General features: G+C 55.1%; 2 protein-coding genes across 4 annotated transcripts in view; both read right to left on the bottom strand.

Moving 5' to 3' along the window:
* Positions 1-21: 21 nt before the first annotated feature.
* On the bottom strand, positions 22-5,507 carry GAS2L1 (growth arrest specific 2 like 1). 3 transcript variants are annotated; one of them, XM_038575569.1, is made up of 7 exons: positions 5,418-5,507; positions 4,871-4,983; positions 3,840-4,689; positions 2,365-2,472; positions 2,173-2,269; positions 1,910-2,081; positions 22-1,351 (listed from the first exon to the last, which is right to left on the bottom strand). In XM_038575569.1, exons 3-7 carry the CDS (start codon positions 4,581-4,583, stop codon positions 316-318), a joined length of 2,157 nt encoding a protein of 718 aa, XP_038431497.1. In that variant the 5' UTR covers positions 4,584-4,689; positions 4,871-4,983; positions 5,418-5,507; the 3' UTR covers positions 22-315. The 3 variants fall into 3 exon arrangements, with proteins under 3 accessions (XP_038431497.1, XP_038431500.1, XP_038431499.1); XM_038575572.1 differs by lacking the exon at positions 4,871-4,983 and having other exon boundaries at positions 5,418-5,492; XM_038575571.1 differs by lacking the exon at positions 5,418-5,507 and having other exon boundaries at positions 4,871-5,114.
* Positions 5,508-12,287: 6,780 nt separating this feature from the next.
* The window catches only part of EWSR1 (EWS RNA binding protein 1), a 29,643-nt gene continuing 20,415 nt past the window's right edge, over positions 12,288-21,515 (bottom strand). Inside the window, exons 13-18 of the mRNA NM_001290126.1 lie at positions 15,911-16,040; positions 14,961-15,083; positions 13,899-14,061; positions 13,385-13,482; positions 12,849-13,101; positions 12,288-12,691 (exon numbers count right to left, since the gene is read on the bottom strand). Coding sequence (NP_001277055.1) covers positions 12,652-12,691; positions 12,849-13,101; positions 13,385-13,482; positions 13,899-14,061; positions 14,961-15,083; positions 15,911-16,040 — 807 coding nt within the window. The 3' untranslated portion in view covers positions 12,288-12,651. The remainder of the gene's footprint in view (positions 12,692-12,848; positions 13,102-13,384; positions 13,483-13,898; positions 14,062-14,960; positions 15,084-15,910; positions 16,041-21,515) is intronic.

The following is a 21,515-nucleotide window of genomic DNA, read 5'->3' as shown; positions in this document are numbered from 1 at the left end:
GCCCCAAGAAGTGGACACAAGTGGCTGGAACAATACTTTACTGTCAGGCTCTGCAGGGCCACAGGACCTCAGGAGGGGTCCTCATTGGCCTCCTCTAAGGCATTCAATAATATTAGTAATTAAATAGCAACGCTCATCCCCCAACCGGAATGTACAACAGAGGTCCCATTGTGCCATGTGGTCCCAAGGGGTCTGGTCCCATGAGGTCTGGTACCCGAGAGGCAGGGGTGGGGGGGCTCCCTGATGCAGAGGGGTTAAGGCCACAAAGGAAAAGGAAGGGAAGGAAGGGGGCCTGGGGGCAGCTGGGCTGGTTCATCACATCCAGGAATCCGGCTCTGCCCTTGGGCTCACTGAGTGCAGGGCATGCCAGGACCCAGGCTCTGTGGGTCCAGACGGGCGGCGAGGGCCCCGCGGCGTGGGGATGCGTGAGGGTTTTCGGTCTGGCTGTGTGTCCATCCGGCCCCGTGCCCAGGTTCTCGGGAGCTCCAGGCCGGCCAGCGGGCTCCCAGGTGCCTCTGGCAGGCCCCCCACACCGGGGCAGGGGCTGCCTTCATCGGAAGAGCTGGACAGGGCCGGGCCTCGGGGCCCAGGCAGCCCATTGGCCATCCGGCCAGAGTCCCCGGGTTGGCCACCCTTGCCACCCAGGACACTGAGGGATGAAGAGGAGGAGCTGGAGGAGCAGTAGGCGGAGTCAGGAGCCGGAGGGTCTGGGGCCCGAGCTGGGTCAGAGGCCGGTCCAGGAGGGGTCCCACCAGCAGCAGCCTCAAGGGCTCGGGCATTGGCCAAGAACTCCTCTTCCAAGCGCCGGAACAGTTGCTGCTCCTGCTTCGGGTCAAGCTGCAAGGGGGTGCGGAAAACACTGGCCGGTGTGGTGCCCAACTCGGGACTGGGGCTGGAGACCCGGAGAGGCCGGGGGGCCGCAGGGCTGCGAGCCCGGGGGGTCTGGGGGCTGCTCCTGCCTGAGCCCCCACCGACCCTGGCCCGGGGCACCCAGGAGTGCTGGCCGTCTCGGTCCCTGCGCACCAGCAGCACCGCCTGCTCCTCGCGGCTCTGGCTCCGGGCCCGCCGGGCGGGGCTGGGGGCCGACAGCTGGGCTCCCCTGCCTGCCGGGGCCCCGCGGGGCCGCCCCCGATCCAGTCGGTCTCGGGACTGGCTGCGGGGGGCGGGGGGCCGTCTTGGCGAGGCCGGGGTGCCTGTGGTCAACCGCCGGCTGGGCCGCTCCCTCCGGGAACCAGTGCCTGAATCTTCACTGCGGACACCGAGGGGGCCGCTCTGGGCTGAGGAGGCGGAGGAGTCGCTGTCCCCGGAGTGGCGGCGGGATCGGGGGTGCGGTGGCAGCTGGTCCCGGGCCCTGGGGCAGGGGAACGACAGAGATGGGACAACGCGAGCCAGGCTGGCAGGCTGCAGGGGCAGCGAGAGGAAGGAACAAGCAGCCAAGCGGTCGGGGGCGGGGAAGACACCTGTGGTGGTGGTGGGTGCTGGTGGGTGCTGGTGGTGGGGACCGTCAAGGGCTCCGGTCAGTCCTGGGGACTTCCAGAGAGAAGTTCAGGACTCGGCTGCAGCTTCCGTCAGCCAGGGCGCCCCCCCCCCCCGCCCCCCGCCCCCAAGGCAGCGGAAGGAGCCGGCTCCGAGCTCCCCCTCCCAGGCCTCCAGCTTCCTGGGCAGGCCAGAGGGAAGCGGGGAGGACTGGCAGCTGCCCAGCCCTCAGGGCCTGCCCCAGCTGTGTTGTTCGGTTGCTTGGGTTGTCATGGAGATAGGAAGCCAGGCCTGCCCCCACCCACGGGAACTTTTCCCAGGGTGTGAGTCACTCTGGAGCACAGGCTCCTTCGTCATCCAGGCCAGGGCGGACGACCCCCACCCCCACCCCCACCCTCTAGACCCCTCACCCCCAGGTCCTCCTGCCTCTCACCTGAGGGGCGTCTCAGTCCCCTCCTTTGAGCCCCGTAAGCTAATGGGCGTCACTTCCTGGCGGGAACTCCGCCGCTCGCCCCCAGGGGCTGGGCTGCCAGCACGGGGGCTGGGGGTGGGCGACACCCTCTGCGGGGAGAAGGTGCGCGCCCTGGGCTGGGGCGGGCGGTGGGCTGCAGGGTGAGAGAACAGGTGGCAGGTGAAGGGTGGTGCCACGGACACAGGCGTGCCCTGCCCGCCCGCCCCCCTGCCACGGGTACTGACCTGAGGAGGAGCAGCGGCAGGGATCATGCTTGTCCAGATAGTGCTCCAGAGTGTCCCAGCCACCACCCACACGCACCATCACGTGGCTCCTCAGCACCTGTGGGAGCCCAGCGTGGGGCGAGTCACAGCCGGTCCGGTGGGCCAGGACGCCCACTGTGGGCTGCTGCTTGCAGGGCAGCCCCCAGCTCTTACCCGCACAAAGATGAGGAGACTGGAGTCTCCCACGCGGTACTTCCCCTCCGAGACTTTGATCATGGGAAACTGGTCTGGGCAGGTGCAGTAGCCCAAGATCTCCCTCACCTGAGGCCAGAGAGGAGAGGCTGGAGGTCAGGGATCAAGTCCCTCCTCCTGGGGCCTGATGTCAGCAGCTCCAGGCTGAGGAGGAAGCAGGTCCTTCCGGGCAGAGGGGACACAGATTAGCTTGCCCCAGACTTGGGTGCAGGCTCGACATTTGACCTTTCAGCAGCTCCCCTTCCTCTTTGGCTATCAGAGGTCAGGGAGCTGACCAGGAAAGGGTGGTGGCTCTGTGGTCAGGCCAGGGCTTGGGACCCCAGCAAAGCACATCCCTCCAGCCCCTGAGTCTGGAACCTGTCCTCACTCCCCCTTCACCTACTTCACAGACAAAAGCTGAGGCCCACAGGGAGGCCAGGTCCTGGGAGGAGGCAGGCCATGGGACACGGGTGCAGGGGACCCACACCACATCCGTGCCACGGACACGTAGGATGCACACACACACTACCCCAATATGCACACACAGGCTGTAGGCCCAGGGAGCACACATCCGCCCACATGGTCCCCGCCCCCAGGCCAGGAGCTGCCAGGCTGGCTATGTGGGCAGCCCTGCCCGCCTCCCAGCCCACAGTGGAGCCAGAGGAAATGAGCAGCAGGTGGAGCCTCGGGTGACCCTGGCCCAAGACAGGGGTGGGGTGGCAGCCTCTGCCCATGGCCATCCAGCTACCCCCCACCCCCGAGATAGGCACATCATGGTCCTAACCTCCTGATAAGAAGGAAACTCTTGGCCAGGCTGCGGGGGTGTCAGGAATACCTAGGTCCTGGGAAAAGGAGGAGGGAGCTGGGGGCCGGGTCTGGCACCTTCTATGCTCACAGTCGAGCTAATCCTGTCCTCCTAAGAGGACTTCTGGCTCCTAGCAGCAGCAGCTGCAGCAGCTCTGGGCCTGGCTTCCCAGATAAGTGATATGCGCAGAGCCCTGGGGAGTGGGTGGGCCTGTAGAGCCCTTGGGAGCTTCCCTAGGCACTCACGGAGAGCCTCCTGTGTGCCAGGCACCTTGCTCAGAGCCAAGCGTCACCGGCACCCACCCAACCTCGAGCTCTGCGGTGTCGTGGATGCAGCCGTCTAGCACTCGATACAGAAGGGGCCAAATCATGCGGCCCCCTGGATGAAGGAGCATACAGCACTTGTCTGCACGCGCAGCCCTTAAAGGAAGTGGGGAGATCATGCAGGGGAGCTCAGATTTTCTCCCAGGCCCAGCTGGGCCCTGTGACCTCACCCAGCACCTCTCCCTCTCTGGGTCCGCTCATCTCTCTGGGGCCAGGTATACACTTGATGCTCAACATAGACACACTCCATGGGGCAGGCTGTTCCATCCCCCGCACACAGTGGGGGCGTAAGCAGTGCGGTGGGCGCGCGCACTCATTGGCGGACTCACCAGCTCATCGAGGTTGCGCAGGTCACTGGGTGTCATGCGGGGGCCGCGGGAGGGAGCCCCTGCTGCAGTGGTAGTTTCGGTGGTGCCCTCTTCCACTGTGGGTGCATTGGGGGCCGGGGGTGCAGCGCGTAGCTCCCGCTCAATCTCCTGTTCAAATTGCACGAGGCGAGGGGCGAGCAGGCCAAGGCGGGCCCCACGCCTCGCCACCTCCAGCAGGCACAGCACCACACTTTTCTCGTTCTTTCGAAGCACCAGGTCCTCGGTCTCAAACATGAGCACTTCAGGCACACCCAGCTCTGTTCGGCACCAGCCGATGAAAGTGGCCACGTTGTCGCGGGCCATGAAAGAGCCAGGCGCCACGCTGTGCGCCTGGAAGGCCACACCGCGGGCCGGGCGGGCAGCAGCCAAAGCGCGGGCGGCCTCGGTGACAGCATTGGCATGTTGGCACAGGGTGGTGCCCGTGGCCAGCCCCGTCAGGAAGCCATCACCACCGCTGGGCAGACCCAGGCCATACAAGGCGTTCAGCCACTCGGCCAGGTCCTCTTTCATGGCCTCCACGTAGGCCTCACTTGAGCGGAACGGCCGCACGCTCTTGGCGGCCGAGCCCGCGATGCCCGCTACTGGGTCCGCCATGCCCGGGCCAGCCAAGTCACTGTGGGTGGGCAGGGACACAGGATTGCGGTGAGGACCCAGGAAGTGCTCGGTACCGACCAGGCCGCTGACCACCTGCAGGTCGCCTGTCATCTCAGGCCAGGTGCCTGCTTTTGCGTGCTGGCTGTGGGGAACTTCACCGAACGTCAGTCCCCTCGTCTGTGAAATGGGTGCAATAATAGTACCTTCCTCGCAGGACCTAGTGAGATAATTTGTAGGAAGGACTCAGTGTAAGTGTTCGCTAGTTCCCTCTGGGAGATGGGCGGGCGACGGGCCACTTGGCTGAGTCCTCCCTCCCTCCCAGGCACGCACATCCTCACTGCCCCATGTGGCAGGTGAAGAGCGGAGCCCCGGGGATGGGCCCAGAGCTGCGGACTCACAGGCATCCGGGTCCCCGCGGCAGGAACGGTTAGCTCCATCGCTCGGGGCTGGTGCCCGGCCCGCCTCCTCCGCGAAGCTCCTGGGTGCTCCCTCCGCTCCCCTTCCCTAAGGGCTGTGTCATCACAACAACGACATACTAGCAGCAACAGTAGCCACAGTGGCCCTGCCCAAGGCGGAGTGTCGGTGAGATTAGTGCCATTTAACAGATGAGGAAACTGAGGCGCAGGAGGGTAAGCGCTCGCTCAAGGTCGCGGGGCAGCGGGAGGCAGAGCCAGGCCGGCGGAGCGGCGCGGCGCGGCGGGTCCCAGAGCCTCGGGCAGCCCCAGCCCGCGGGCCGGAGCCAGGCCCCGCCTCCTCCGCGGAGCCTCCCCGGCGCCGCAGGCCGGGCGCCCGCGGGCCGGGGCTCGCAGGGGCCTCGGGCGGGCCCGGGGCTCCGGCCCAGAGAGGGTGCGGGGCCGCCCGGGGTCACACAGCCCGGAGAGCGGAGGCCGCGGCGGCCGGGGCCGGGGGTGCGCGCCAGGCAGGGGGCTGGGGTCCCGCGCTCACCTGGCTCATCCTGCGGCCTCGGGGAGCATCGCCGCGGCGGGGCCGAGCGGGGCCGCGCCGCCGCAGGGAGGCGCCGCCCGAGCCCGGCGATCCGGCCCCGCGGCTCAGGCCTCCGCCCGCCCGCCGTCTCCGCGCCGCCTCCCTGGAATTCGGATCCGGCCGGGGGGCGGGCGGGGCCGCGCGCTCTTAAAGGGGCAGCGCCGCTCCCGGGCCGGCCGCGCGGACGGAGGGAGGGGCTGGGCGTCCCGGCGGGGGGGGCGGGACTGGGGCCCCCGGGCGACCCCGTCGGCCCCGACGCGCCCTGCCCGCCGGTCCCGTCCCTGAGGCTCCTTCCAAACCTCCCTGGTCTCTTGGGGAGAGCTCTGGGCGCTTTTAATTGCGCCCCCTGCCCGGATAGCTGCCCCTTCGGGAAGGCGGCCCGGCCTGGTCCCCAGAAGACTCAGGAAGCGATAGGGCCGCGGGCTGCAGAGTCACCTCCGTCTGGAGCGAACCGTCCTAGGGCAGATAAAGGAGGCCCGCGTGACTCGGGTGCGAGCTTCCGACCTGCAGTGCGGGCCCGGGGAGGGGGAGATGGCCTTAGGCCCACCGGACGGGCCACTCCTCGCTGAATGCTCGCCTTAACCTTGAGGCTTGGGGAGCCCGGTTCTGTGCTGAGGACGCTGAGGCCCAGCGGGGTCGGCAGGTGGCTAAGACCTGCGGATCGGACACCTTGGCCCCCGCCCTTGGGGGAGGCTGCCCAGGTCGCGCAGAGAATTAAGGGGAAAGGAGGACTAGAAGCTGAATGGGTCAGTTTGGCTCGGGAGGGTTAATCACTGCTCGTTTCTTTTCAAACTGCAGAGGAGGGAGCTGGCTGGGATCCGCGGGAAATTCTGCCCCCTGCTGCTTGCTGGGCGGGGAGGCTGGGCCTGGCCGCGGTGCAGCCTCCCAGGCCAGGCGGCGCCTGGGGGAAGCGCGACCACCAATAGCCAAGTCTGTGCTCTACTAAAGCGCCTGCTGTGTGCCAGGCCTGCTCTGTGCCCTTGACCTAAACTAGTCACCTAGTCACCTCTATGAGGGACTATCTTTTGCCCACTAGGGCTCAAGAGAGCAGCTGGTGGACTCAGGGTTTGAACATGGCTATTATGGGAATATCCACATTCGAGGATCAGGGGCATCTGTTGAGTACCTACTGTGTGCTAGTCCTTCTGGTGCCAGGCTGATCACGTACACCTCCTGAGCCCTCAGTATTCAGTGGGCTCACAGCCCATGTCCTAGATACCCAAGTGGTACGGGTTCTGATCTACCCTCCCCTACAGCACCCCTACCAGTGAGGAAGGCTGGTAACTAGTAATAGTATTGGCTGACACTTACATGGCACCTACTGTGTGCTGGGTCTCTTCTGGCACTGGGAACCGAGAGCAAAAAGTGGGGAAGGAAACAGAGCCAGCTCTCAGGGGCTCACAGTGTGGTAGGAAGGCAGCCCCTGGGCTGAAACAGGGGTGAAGGACTAGTGATGGAACCAGGTGAGGGCTTGGGAGTGTGGGGTGGGATGAGCCTGCAGCTATAAATCAGTGGTCAGGAAAGGAGCTAAGGGCAGGAACGTGTGGATGGCTAGAAGGAGAGTATTTCATGTAAAGGGAACAGCCAGTGTATAGGCCCTGAGGTCAGCATGTGGTTGGTGTGATCAAGAAAGAGTAAGGAGGCCTGTGAGACTGGGATGGAGGGAGGGATGAGGATAGAGAGATTGGGGGCAGAAGGAGTAGGGCTTTGTGGGCCTGCCTCTTCGGAGGGACATGGGAGCCATGGAGGGATTTAGAGCAAGGGAGAGGGGTGGCCTTAGGTCTTACCAGGTTCCCTGTGGTTGCTGTGGCGGGCAGGGCAGGAACCCAGAGGAGACCAGGTGGTGCCAGTGGGGATGGTGGAGGATGGTGGATTCTGGCCTGTATTTGAGGGGAGAGCTGATGGGATGTGCTGGTGAATTGGGTGTGAATGTGAGAACAAAGTCAAGAATGACTCAGATCGGGGATCCCTGGGTGGCTCAGCAGTTTAGCACCGCCTTCGGCCCAGGGAGTGATCCTGGAGACCCCAGATCGAGTCCCACATAGGGCTCCCTGCATGGAGCCTGCTTCTCCCTCTGCCTGTGTCTCTGCCTCTCTCTCTGTGTGTCTCTCATGAATAAATAAATAAATAATCTTTTAAAAAATTAAAAAAAAAAAAAAAGAATGACTCAGATCTGGGACTGCTGCTTCCTGGGGAGAAGGGAGCTGCTGGAGATGTGGCAAGGGAACTCAGGTTTCAGGGGAAAGAACAAGGTGTCTGGGCAGCCCGGGTGGCTCAGCGGTTTAGCGCTGCCTTGGGCCCAGGGTGTGATCCTGGAGACCCGGGATTGAGTCCCATGTCGGGCTCCCTGCATGGAGCCTGCTCCTCCCTCTGCCTGTGTCTCTGCCTCTCTCTCTCTCTCTCTCTCTCTCTCTGTCTCATGAGTAAATAAATAATATATATATATAAAAAAAAGAACAAGGTGTGGAGACGAAGTAATTTAGTCTTCAAAATAATCCCATGAGGTATGATGGCCTTCTGTGTTCTCATTTTACCATTTGGGGACACTGAGGCCCAGAAAGGGCAAGGGATGTGTGTGGTCAGCAGCTGCAGGAATTTGATTCCTGCTTATATCTACCTTGCTGAACTACAGGGCTCTAGACATAAGAGAGGTTAGATTGAACCCAGGCCATGCTCTTGGTCATTGGATGAGATGGTTAAGCTATCTGTGCCTCAGTTGTACTATGTGTGAAGTGGGACAACAGTAGCAGTCTCATCATAGAGTTGTGAAAATGGTATTAGTTAGCAGTCGGGACAGGTGTCTACTATTCCTCTGAGGAAGAGGGCACAAGGGGCTGTGGCCTGCCGTCACAGAGGCCCACTCCAGACCACGGGCTCCGACATTCTGATGACAGGTGGCAGGCAGAGGGTTGACTGGTATGGCCAGACTCCTGGCCCAGGCTGTGGAGGGCCTCAGCTTTGACCTCCTCCGTTGTATGGTGACCTCTCCTGTTCCTTGCAGGACCAAGGGAAGTTCGGAAACTGCTGGAGGGACAGGAGGTTTGGGCTATGGTTGTCCTGAACCCATTCCCACAGCCCCAGAGGGCACCTCGGTGTACAGGATGCTGTGCCTCCAGCGCAGGCATGGTCTTGCCCATGGCCAGGGGGCACATGGCCAGATTTCTTGCCTGCATGGCTGGGTGCCAGGGAACCGGGTGCTTGCAGGTGGAGGTCAGACGATGGCCATGGAGTATTCAGGTAAAGCCCTTCTGGGCGGGACTCGGCCCAGGTACAGGGCAGCCGGGTTAGACTGAGCCTATGGGCACAGCCCTGGTTGAGTGGGTGAACAAGTGACCCTAAGCTTCCCGAGCTGCCTCCTGTGCCCTCCGCTAGAGGGACCAAAACCAGGAAGCCCAAGAGGGCCTGCTTTCCAGCCTGCCTCCCTCCCACCGCTTGTGCTTTGGCCTGTGCCTGGCAGCTCGGCCTCAAGAGCCAGCGGTTGGCCCTGCTGTCTGGGTGTCTGGGGACTTGGCTCCGGTTGCAGCGGCCACTGCACGGTCCTTGGCCCCACGTTCCTTCCCATGGAGCAGGTGAGCCACTCGCTGCCGACTGTTCGTGTGTAGGGAGGGCTCAGATCCGTCTCCGCGCGGACTCCACGGCCTTTGCCCAGGACTCTAGCATGTAGCCTTGTGGGACCACGAGGCCGTGATGGACATTGTTTTTCTCAGCGTGACCAACCCAGAGCTCTTGGAGAGTTTGGACCAGGGTGTGGAAAGTAAGCGAGACTTCTTCTCCGACTTCTCCCTCCTACTGCTCCTGCTCCTGCTCCTGGCTGCCGGGGGGGCCCCTCCTCCCCCTCCTCCCCCTCCTCCCCCTCCTCCCCCTCCTCCCCCTCCTCCCCGTCCACATCCAGGGGCACCGACCAGCTTCATGCAGCCCTTTGAGACAGGCGGTGGAACTCACGCTGCCTCAGGTCCTCTGAGGACAGTCAGTCCAGACGTTTCTTTTGGCGGAGAGAAATCGGGCCTTCTGGCATACATGCTTCCACCCAGGCCTCGGCACCTAGGACATAAACACCTCTTGCGGGACTGTCTAGTGCTGGTGACGAGCCCCTCTGGGGAGGGACACAGGCTACTCCCGGGGCAGCCTCAAGCTCCAGGCAGGAGCCAAGTAATGCAGCAGCTCCCAGCGGCAGTGGCCTGTCATCCCTCGGCACTGCTGAGCACTGCTGCCAGAGCCCCGGGCCTGTCCCTCTGTGGGGAGCACAGCCTCCGCGGGGAGACTGCCCTTACCTCCCCGGAGATGGGGTGGGCGGCGGGTAGACGCCTACCTCAAAGACTTCTCAGGAAGTACAAGTGGTGAGGCGGGCCTGGCACCATGCAAGAGCCCTGATGTGCTGCTTAGGTTTGGGCCTCAGGGTGTGCACCCCGGCTCTGACGCCTCCGACACCTGCCAAGGCTGAGGCGGGAGCCTCCCGGGCCCCTGGAGGAGCAGCACTGGCCTGTGTGACTGGGCTGCAGTGAGCAAGGCTGACGGGGCGGCTGAGGTCACGGGGGCCTGTGGGGCCAGAGCAAGTAGGGCCTTGCGGGTCGTGGCAAGTGTGGAGGAAGCCCTGGGACAGTTTTGAGAATTGCAGTGACTTAAGGTGTCAAGAAGTCACTCTGGCCTCTGTGGGGCTAGGGCTGGAGAGGCCGAGGGAAGCGGGGAGCCAGGCGAGAGGTGGGAGGCGCTGGTGATTTATTTTGTACTTTTCTTTCTTAAAGATTTTATTTACTTATTCATGAGAGATGCGGAGAGAGAGGCAGAGACACAGGCAGAGGGAGAAGCAGGCTCCCTGTGGGGGAGCCTGATGCGAGACTTAATCCCAGGACCCCGGATCGCGACCTGAGCCAAAGCAGACGCTCAACCGCTCAACCGCTGAGCCACCCAGGCGCCCTATTTTGTACTTTGAAGAGAGCGTGTGGGAGGGTTGGGCCAACAGGAGGAGGTGAAAAGGACCCTGTAAGGTTCTAGGACTTTCCGGGCGAGGTGGGAAGTGCTCCCATTGGCTGAGCTGGGGTGCAGGAAGGGGCCGGCACCAGCCCTCTGTGAGCCCCTCAGACGCTGAGGAGGAGCTGGTACCTGGGAGGTCAGCCGGGCAGTGAGGGTCAGGAGCCACCGCAGGACTGAGGGCGAACCACTGATTTGGCACTGTGGTCACTGGGGACTTTGAGAGCTACCGTATCAGTAGAAGCAAGACAGAAGTGGGTTCTAGAAAGGGAGAGGTGGGCAGTCGGGGAACAGAAAAATGAGCTGGCATCTAGAAGGGCTGATGAGGGGCTTCCCCAAGGTGGGAGAACAAGGCCTATTACTAATATAAGAAGATGAGGCCAGAGGTGTGGGTGTACGTCCAGGAGGGCTGGAGAGTGTGCAGGGGTGTGTGTGTGCAAACCTTGGGTACAGCAGGGCTGCCGTGAGCAGGGAGGGGCACGTGAGCTCCTCAGAGGTTTCCCAAGGCCTTGCTCTCCTGGGCCAGGGAATGGAGAGGACAATTTATTCCAGATTCTTCTTGTGCCTTCCTCCGGCAAAGGTGACAGTCTCTCCTTGAAGCTTCAGATACTAGCTGGTTTCACTTTTTTTTTTTTTAATTTTTATTTATTTATGATAGTCACACAGAGAGAAAGAGAGAGGCAGAGACACAGGCAGAGGGAGAAGCAGGCTCTATGCACCGGGAGCCCGACGTGGGATTCGATCCTAGGTCTCCAGGATCGCACCCTGGGCCAAAGGCAGGCGCTAAACCGCTGCGCCACCCAGGGATCTCCTGGTTTCACTTTTTATCATTTTTTTAAGCACCAGAAAACCAGAATGAGATCCAGTTTCATACATGTAGACTTCTGGAATATGGACTAATACACAATAATGTTAAAAGCTGGGGCTACTTAGTAGGTAGGAGTCATGCAGGACTTGCTCCAGCACTTCACATCAGCCCACTGAGCAGCCCACTGAACGTAAGGCACGTCAAAAGCCTGGAGACCTAGCTTCCAGAAGCCCCACTCCCCACCGGCGTTTCTTTCTTGAACATCTGGTAATAAACTGACTTATATGCAGATTGGGTTACACACCGTCACTCACTTGGAAAACCTCTTTTCCCAGGCAGGCACAGCAGGGCCTCATCTCTCAGTGAATGAAATCCCCCCCACACAGGAGGGCATAGACTTAAATCTACTGGCCTGGCCCTAAATACCCTTCATGCAAGTCCAAGAAAAGGCCAGACTGACCAAAAAGGCCCGGAGGTGAAGAGTCTGGGACTCTTCTCCCCAATAATTTCAGAAACATGCTCATGGGAAGAAGCCCTGGCTTCTGACCTCACACAAGGCAACCAGGAAGAACTGAACAGTGACCTCTGCCAAGTTCGCCAACTCTGACCCTGTAACATCCAGGAAATGTCAGCTCACAGAGTAGGAAGTAAAAACAGTTCCCATTAGTGGTCCCCCCAGGCAGATCTTCGTTCTGAAGCGTGGGGAGCCTGACTGAATGTCCACTAACCCACAGAACAGCCCGGGAGACTGTCACCCGAGTCTACGTGCCCGCAGGAGCTGCAAGGAACTCCGAGTCACCACGGCACCAGGCCCTGTGACACGCAACTCCTCCCTGCCCATCAGCCGGAATGGGCTCGATGTCCCCATGGCTGCAGTGAGGGTTCAGGGTCACAGTGACAGTGCAAACGCTGTTTCCTTGCTGGCAGCACCACGCCTGACATGGCGGTATCCTGACCCCCTCGGGGCTTCCCCTCCCAGGACACTGGAGTTTAAGTGGCGGGTCCGGGCGCGCTCCAAGTAGACACGCAGCGACTGCGCAACAGAGTCCGAGAAGGATGACTGTTTATAAACATTTGGAATTTTATTTAAAAAAAAAAAAAAACATCACAACCATGAACATTGTTACAGTTAGAGGCCCTCTTGGTTCTCCACAATGATACTGAGCATGCTCACAAGGGGTTCCCATTGTTTAGTCTTTAGTTAAACAACCATCTTTAAAAGAAGGAAAAAAAACTCGGCACACTACCATTTAACTTGTTTTAATGTTTCTTCACAAATGGTGAAAAATACTAAAGTACAGACAAGGAATAATCATAATGTTGTGGCCAACATTATAAATATGGAATTATAAATTTAAAACATTTTCTGGTTTAAAAAATAAATCTGGTAGTCAATGCAGCTCTGCGGGGTCTCTGCGTCTAGTAGGGCCGGTCTCTGCGCTCCTGACGGTGCTCGCCTCTGCAAGGCCAAAGGGGCACGGGGTTCAACGGGGGAAGGCACAGGGAGCTTCCTTCCTACCACCGCCCACCAGAGCCCAACCCTCGCCAGTCAGTGTGGCAGGGGCTCCCGCCTCGACGCCCCCAGAAGCCCACAGCTGGTTCACACCATCACGTACTTATCCATTTTTCCAGGTCCTCCACGCCCGCCTCTTCTTCCTCCCATCTGTTCCATCAAAGGTCCAGGGGGCCCACCAGGACCGCCTCGTCTTCCTCCGCCAAAGCCACCTCGGTCCATGCCCCGGCCACCACGGAAGCCCCCTCTGTCTCCACCGCGGCCACCTCTGAACATCCCACCGGGACCACCGCGGTCCATGAGGCCACCTCTTCCTCCCCGCATGCCACCAGGGCCACCTCTGCCACGGTCACCGCCTAAGGTAGGAAAAAGATAGATCAGTAGCAAGACAGGGAGGACGACGGTGGCGACTCAGGATCTGCTGCCTTCTCCTGGAGCAAAAAGCAAACAGATGCTTTACTTGAGCTGAGTATCTGGGTCACACTTTAGGACAGATGATGGAACTTCAGGAGCTTGAGCACCAAGACTACACTTACTGAGACATCGACCTGGCTGGCAACAGCAGTTTACCAAGCCCCCAAGTTAACAATAGGTTTAGTACCAAGACGCTGAGGGGGTGCTCCCCAAACCTGTACCTACCCGGGGGCGGGAAGGGTGGTGGAAGGAAGCCTTCAGGCTTCGGGGCCTTACACTGGTTGCATTCTGTTCTCCAGGCGAAGTTCTGGTTTCCACACCCCCTGTGTAAAATTGTATCACAACAGAAATCACCAACTGAACCAAGAAATTAAGCAAAACAGCACGTGAGCACACACACACCATATTCCACCAGCACAAACACTGCAGCCTGGCCAAGCACCGTTCAGAGGTTTGACGACACACAACCCCAGGCAGCAATGCACCTAATAGACCGGTGTGTGATCCAGAAACCATGTACACGCAGACCCGAGGAGTTGGAACCATGACATCCTTCAGAAGGCTCTGAAGATTGACTGATTAGCCCCACCCCCACCCCCCGCCGCCCCGCCCCGCCAGAGCAGTCAGGGTCATGATACTCCTCTAGACAGAGTCTGGCAGTCCTCTCCAGAATGGGAATGGGGAGATACAGGATGACTTCACTAGTGGAGAGTATCAATTTGCCAAGAGAAGTACATACGGATTGGGGCACTGCCAGTCCCCAGCTCGGTGCTGGACGTTTCCTCCTCCAGATGGGTTCCCTCGGGAACCCCGGGGTCCTCTTGGGGGAAAGCCACCTCTGTCTCCTCCACGGCCTCCCATGCGACCCATGGGGCCCCCAGGACCTCCTGGGCCCCCTGGACCTGCAATCGAGAAAGAGCCGGTCACCTCTGGATAGGACTAGATTTGCTGCAGGGGAAGCCTCTCTCATTAAGGGAATGCAGATATCACAGCTGCCACTCAGACTTCCATAGGCCAGGGGGCCAGCTGTGTGTCTTCCGTGCACGTTACTTTAGTTAGCTCCCACAACCTGTGGAACAGGCATTCTCAAGCAGACGAAGAAACCCAAGCAGAATGAACAAATGGCAGTTCTGGGTTGGCCAGGCAGAGTGGTTCCCAGGAATTCCAGCTCCTCTGACCAAGAAACCCCCCCCCTTTTTTTTTTTTTTAAGAAACCCCTTTTCTTCTCTTCCCTTCGTTCCTGCAAACTTTTTTTTTTTTTTTAATTTTACTTATTTTTTAATGAGAGAGAGAGAGAGAGAGGCAGAGACACAGGAGGAGGGAGAAGTAGGCTCCATGTCGGGAGCCCGATGCGGGACTCAATCCTGGGACTCCAGGATCGCACCCTGGGCCAAAGACAGGCGCCAAACCGCTGAGCCACCCAGGGATCCCCTCCTGCAAACTTTTAACTGTCAGCATTCAGTGGTTAGGACTGATTCTATATACCTTTTAGTATTTTTTTTTTAAAGTTTTCTTTTTTTATTTATTTATGATAGTCACACAGAGAGAGAGAGAGAGGCAGAGACATAGGCAGAGGAAGAAGCAGGCTCCATGCAGGGAGCCTGATGTGGGACTCGATCCCGGGTCTCCAGGATTGCACCCTGGGCCAAAGGCAGGCGCTAAACTGCTGCGCCACCCAGGGATCCCCCTTTTAGTACTTCTAATGGGTCTTTCTACACTCTAGAATTCAAGTTTCTCAAAGTTTACCAAAAAATATTCAGAGCAACACAGAAGCAGCTTAGGGAAGGTGTCTGGTAAATACCTCCACGGAGTGGCGGTGGCATCCCTCTGCCCTCACGGGGAGGCATACCACCCCGCATGCTGTTCATTGGAGGTTTCTTCCGAGCAAGAGAAACCTTAAGTTTGCTTCCTTGAAAATCTTTCCCTGAAACAAGAGAACAGAACACCATTACTCCCAACTTCCAACTCTTCCCTCCTTGAGGGATTAGGCAAGACTAGAGTACTCCTTGCTCACAAACTCCACTACAGTCAACCACCCCCAATGGTAGCATGTGCCCCAACCACAATCTTCTCTAAGACTGTCGCTGGCAAGGGCATTCTCATTAAAACTCCTTCAAAAGATACCTCCCAAACCCCCTGTACCCTAAGGCAGAAAATAAGCCAGGAGAATGCTGAGTGCACTGGCACCCTTGCCCCGAAAAAGGTGAGAAGTAGGGCAAGTATGTAAAGTGGCCAAGAGATGAGAGCCAGGAACTGTCCTTTGACATTTTCAAGTCAGTTTTGTCTGTGGTGGAATTCCAGAATTAATGCCAAGGCTAAATATGTATATATTTAAACTCATTTGAGTTTCATATTGTTTTTTTATGGAGTGATCTGTACTTTCTGATAACTTGCTTATTAGAGAGGCATTTACAACTTTAAGCAAGGTGGATTTGTAATAATGACTAAAAAAATGAGGGCTCTCCAAGTCCAGGGCCAGAAACTGGGCCCTCTTATGGCAGAAGGGAGCCATCCAATGCTCCTCCAATGCAGACAGTGGGTCTTCCTGCTTCTATGGCTCTCAAGTTCCTCCCTTCTGCAATGTGTTATAGTGACACAGAGGAAAAATACATCTGTCCCTTGTCCCTAAAACCATTTCAGAAAATGATATTCTAACAGAATTACATCCATTAGCAAGACCCTTCATGCGTCCCAGGGCAGGCTGAAGTGAAGGACACCAATGAGTACCCCTGTCAACTCTAGGGCTCTTACCATCAAACCACTCCACAGCAGCCTTGGCAGTTGGTGGGTCTTCATAGGATACTGTAGCATCACCTTTGGGCTTTCCTGTTTCCTTGTCCAAGTAGATATGGATCATGGGTTGTCCGGTTCTCTTGTTCATCTAGGCATAAAATAGCATAGTTAAACTGTGACCAGAAACACACTAACACTCAGAGAAGTCCCTTGAATTGTCAAAAGCTGTACTTTTTCAGACACACATTCGGTAGGATGTGTTTATCTCCAAGTAGTGAATTATGCATGATTTATTTCCTAAAGTGCCACAATAAATACATACTTAGGTCATTTTTTCTCTTAGGTGTAGGTGTCATGAAAACCACAATAGGCCTCAGGTTCCAAAGTGTGTAAGTGCTAACAGTATGCTTCCCATTCCTTCTCTAGCTGTCATCTCCTGGTGTCCTTGTATCTGACTCAACATTTTCTGTACCCACACTAAAGGGCACCCAGTGAAATAGCCACCTCTTACGAGGCAGTCAAGCTTTGATGCCATCACACAAACCATGTCTCACATAAAATAAAAATCACCCTTAAGTCAGTAAGTATAGTACATAGGGTTCTGAGTGTACTAGCAGCATTCTTTTTTTTTCCCCCAAAGATTTTATTTATTCATGAGAGACAGAGAGAGAAAGGCATACACACAGGCAGAGGGAGAAGCAGGCTCCATGCAGGGAGCCTGATGTGGGACTCGATCCCAGGTCTCCAGGATCACACCCCGAGCTGAAGGCGGTGCTAAACGCTGAGCTACCTGGGCTGCCCTGCTAACAGCATTCTTTTTTTTTTTTTAAGATTTTATTTTTATTTTTTTAAAAGATTTTATTTATTTATTCATGAGAGACACACACACACACACACAGAGAGAGAGGCGCAGAGACAAAGTCAGAGGGAGAAGCAGGTTCCATGCAAGGAGCCTGATGTGGAACTCGATCCTGGGTCTCCAGGATCACACCCCGGGCTGCAGGCGGTGCTAAACCGCTGTGCCACCAGGGCTGCCCTAAGATTTTATTTATTCATGAGAGACACAGAGAGAGGCAGAGACACAAGCAGGCTCCAGGCAGGGAGCCCGACGCGGAACTCAATCCTGGGTCTCCAGGATCATGCCCTGGGCAGAAGGCAGGTGCTCAACCGCTGAGCCACCCCAGGGATCCTTTCTAACAGCATTCTTAAAATCCAACACAGCTAATTTTTCCTCCAGAGCTAGAATGCACCATTAGCTTTTCAGCTGAACACCAGATACAACTGGCTTGATTTCAGGAGCCACACTATAATACAAGAATATGGCTTCATCTGTTTTCTGCATTAAAAGTACATTATGATCAAAGTTTAATTTATACATGTTGGTTATATAACACCTAGTGATACCTAAGAGTATTGATTTATATATATATATATATAAAAAGAAAAGAAAGCTAGTCAGGATGCCCGGGTGGCTCAGCAGTTGGGCGCCTGCCTTTGGCCCAGGGCGTGATCCTGAGTCTGGAGATCGAGTCCCATGGAGACCTAGGATCAAGTCCCACATCAGGCTCCCTGCATGGAGCCTGCTTCTCTCTCTCTCCCTGTGTCTCTGCTGTCTCTGTGTCTCTCATGAATAAAATCTTAAAAAAAGCTAGTATTTGTAAGACATACATACTAATGCTATGTTTTTATAAAGAACATACATGCTGAAAAATATGGCAAAATGGTGGTATGAATGATGGGGCTATTTTTAAAATCTCTATTTTACAAAACTGATAGTATAATTTTTAATTTTTATTATTATTATTTTAAAAAGATTTTATTTATTTATTCATGATTTGGGGGGGGGGCAGAGACACAGGCAGAGGGAGAAGCAGGCTCCACACAGGGAGCCCGATGTGGGACCCAATCCCGGGATCCTCACGCCCTGGGCCAAAGGCAGAGGCTAAACCGCTGAGCCACCCAGGGATCCCCCCCTGCCTTTTTATTTTATTTTATTTTATTTTATTTTTTTTTTAATTTTTATTTATTTATGATAGTCATACAGAGAGAGAGAGAGAGAGAGAGGCAGAGACACAGGCAGAGGGAGAAGCAGGCTCCATGCACCGGGAGCCCGATGTGGGATTCGATCCCGGGTCTCCAGGATCACGCCCTGGGCTAAAGGCAGGCGCTAAACCACTGCGCCACCCAGGGATCCCCCCCCCTGCCTTTTTAAAAGATTTTATTTATTTATACATGAGAGACTGAAAGGCAGAGACACAGGCAGGGGGGAAATGCAGGCTCCACGCAGGGAGCCCAATGCGGAACTTGATCTTAGGACTCCAGAATCAAGACCTGAGCCAAAGGCAGATGCCAAACCACTGAGCCATTTAGACATCCCTATACATTACTTTCCTAACTAGGAAAAAACCCACACATACACAAATAAACAACATATCATACACATCACAAATAGAAACCCTCTGGGATGCCTGGGTGGTTCAGCAGTTGAGCATCTGCCTTTGGCTCAGGGTGTGATCTTGGGATCCGGGATCAAGTCCCACATCAGGCTCCCTGTGGGGAGCCTGCTTCTCCCTCTGCCTATGTCTCATGAATAAATAAATCTTAAAAAAAAAAAAAAAAGGAAACCTTAATCATGCAAATCTTTTTTTTTTTTTATTTTTTAAGATTTTATTTATTTATTCATGAAGAGACAGAAAGAGGCAGAGACCCAGGCAGAGGGAGAAGCAGGCTCCCCACAGGAAACCTAATGTGGGACTTGATCCGGGGACTCCAAGATCACGCCCTGGGCCAAAGGCAGGTGCCAAACCGCTGAGCCACCCAGGGATCCCCATCATGCAAATCTTAAGGGCTATCAAAGTCAAATCTTATTTCTATATAGTTGTAACAACCACAAAATGTCATTTGAAAAAGACCATTAACAATAACTAAAATTTTTATTTATTTTTTAAAGATTTTACTTGTTTATTCATGAGACACACACAGAGAGAGGGGCAGAGATATAGGCAGAGGGAGATGTAGGCTCCCTACAGGGAGCTCAATGTGGAACTCGATATTGGATCCCAGGATCATGCCCTGAGCTGAAGGCAGATGCTCAACTGCTGAGCCACCCAGGCGTCCCAACAATAATTGAAATTTTTAAAAATAAAACTAAGACTTGCAAAACCGTTGAGATGGTCTTCACTCAAGACCTAAGTAAATGCACATACGATATTCATGGAAAAAACTACTCAGTATTATAAAAGTATCTATTTTCCTCAAACTATCTTATAGATTCAATAAACATCCAATTGGGGTTTTTAAAGAACATAAATGGAATTCTAAAATGTACATAAAACAAGGAGTAAATAATAGAGCAATCTTTTTTAAGATTTTTAAAAAATTTATTCATAGAGACACACACACAGAAAGAGAGAGAGAGGCAGAGACACAGGCAGAGGGAGAAGCAGGCTCCTTGCAGACAGCCTGATGTGGGACTAGATCTGGGATCCCCAGGACCATGCATGCCCCAGGCTGCAGGCGGCGCTAAACCTCTGTGCCACCGGGGCTACCCATAATAGAGCAATCTTAAGGAAAGAGAACAGAATTTGCTTTATTATAGATAAAGACTTTTTTTTTTTTTTTAAAGATTTTATTTATTTATTCATAGACACAGAGAGAGAAAGGCAGAGACACAGGCAGAGGGAGAAGCAGGTTCCATGCAGGGAGCCTGACGTGGGACTCGATCCCGGGTCTCCAGGATCACGCCCCAGGCTGCAGGCGGCGCCAAACCGCTGCGCCACCAGGGCTGCCCTAGATAAAGACTTAAAATAGAAATAGCTGTGCTAATTAGTGAATTAACCCCAAGTATACAAAGACTACCAGAAACAGCTCCAGGTATGGGACGAAATTTATGTGACAGATATAGTATATACGATCAAGGAAAGGATGGTTCTTTCAGTAAATGTTACTGAAACAAAAGGTCTCACAAACAGAAAGAAAGATACAAACCAATAATGACATGATTGGTAAGTTCAATTACATTAAGAGCTGCTTCTTTCATCAAAGAGTTAGAAATTGGGAGAATACACTTGCAGTATTAGACAAGGATCAGCCTTCAGGGAATATAAAGAATTATATGTAGGGGCGCCTGGGTGGCTCAGGCGGTTAAGCATCCAACTCTTGATTTCGGCTCAGGTCATGATCTCAGGGTCATGAGATCAAATACTGCACTGGGCTCCGTTTTGAGCATGGAGACTGCTTGGGATTCTCCCCCTCTGCCCCTATCCCCTACTCTTTCTATAAATAAAATACATTCTTTAAAGGGACAACCCAATGAAGAATGAGTGTTAAGACTAATAGGCATTTCATAGGAGACAACATGCAATTAGAACATTATTAAGCAAACACGGAAAAGTAAATTAAAACCACATTTCAGGGGCACCTGGGTGGCTCAGTCTTGGTTAAGCATCTGCCTTCCACTTAGGTCATGATCTCATCTCAGGGTCCTGGGAACGAGCCCTGAGTCAGGCTCCCTACTCAACAGGGAGTCTGCGTGTCCCTCTTCCTCAGCCTCCTGCCCCCTGGCTCATGTTCAGGCTCTCTCTCTCAAATAAAATCTTAAAAAAAATTTTTATTTACTTATTTGAAAGAGAGAGTGCATGCACAAGCAGGGGAAGCAGCAGAGGGAGAGGGAGAAGGAGGAGCTCTGTTGAGCAGGGAGCCTGACTCAGGGCTTGTTCCCAGAACCCTGAGATCATGACCTGAGACAAAGGCAGACACTTAACTGAATGAGCCACCCAGGTGCTCCAAAAACAAAATTTTAAGAAAAACACCACATTTCCATTTTCTTCCACCAGATTGATGTAAGTTAAAAATTCAGGTCAGTCCCAGTAGCAGTGAGGATATGGGGAGTGTGGTCTTATGAATGCTGGTGGAAATCTACTAAGTTGCTCAGCCATACTATTAGTTATAAAGTTAAATATGCACTTTTAGAACCAGCAATTCTACACCTGGGTGGGTATAGCTGAATCTGATTTGTGGATTTAATATTTGCAAATTTGCCTACTCACTAAAATTTAAACTCCAAAATCAATACTTGTAGCACTTTTGTGGTTATTTGTAGACGTGTGGAGCAACAAAAATTTAAGCCGTCTGATGCACTTGTTCCAGTAGAGATCAAATGAGACACGCTGCACCCTCAGTCCAGTTCTCTCAAGGGATGGAGACTGTGGGGACAGGGCAGTGCAGTGAAAGAAGTTCTGGCCCTGGGGCCAGCTGGATGAATCTGAATGCCAACTCATGCAAGTCACTCAACACTTCAGAACCTCATTTTCTCTTTGTAAGAAAAAAATAGATCTATCAAGGGGGAACGGTTTTTTACAATTTAGAATTCTAATGTATGTGACGTGTGTGTATATATGTATCTGTGCACACACCTGCTTAAGAGCAGTGGTTGAGTATCCATTAATTCAGTCTTTGTAGTGACCTTCCAGAACTACTGCAAGTAATAAGAACCAACTATACATACACTAAAAAGACACTAGTTTACTGTGCCCCAGGAGACATATACAAGAATATTCACTGCAGCATGGACTACAGACCACAAACTTAGAAATAACTATTAGAGAATATACAATAAATTAAC

Source organism: Canis lupus, chromosome 26, assembly GCF_011100685.1.
Source record: "Canis lupus familiaris isolate Mischka breed German Shepherd chromosome 26, alternate assembly UU_Cfam_GSD_1.0, whole genome shotgun sequence".
Classification (NCBI taxonomy): domain Eukaryota; kingdom Metazoa; phylum Chordata; class Mammalia; order Carnivora; family Canidae; genus Canis; species Canis lupus.
Note: the sequence above shows the minus strand (reverse complement) of the source record. Positions and strands in the feature narration are given on the sequence as shown.

What these genes read in the sequence shown, in the direction of transcription:
- GAS2L1 (XM_038575569.1), bottom strand. Translation starts at nt 4,583, where the DNA reads ATGACAGGCGACCTGCAGGTGGTCAGCGGCCTGGTCGGTACCGAGCAC. An exon ending in GTCTCCTCATCTTTGTGCGG is followed by an intron (nt 2,270 to 2,364) that starts GTAAGAGCTGGG and finishes GGGCTCCCACAG; the next exon opens with GTGCTGAGGAGCCACGTGAT. An exon ending in CTGCCGCTGCTCCTCCTCAG is followed by an intron (nt 2,082 to 2,172) that starts GTCAGTACCCGT and finishes CTCACCCTGCAG; the next exon opens with CCCACCGCCCGCCCCAGCCC.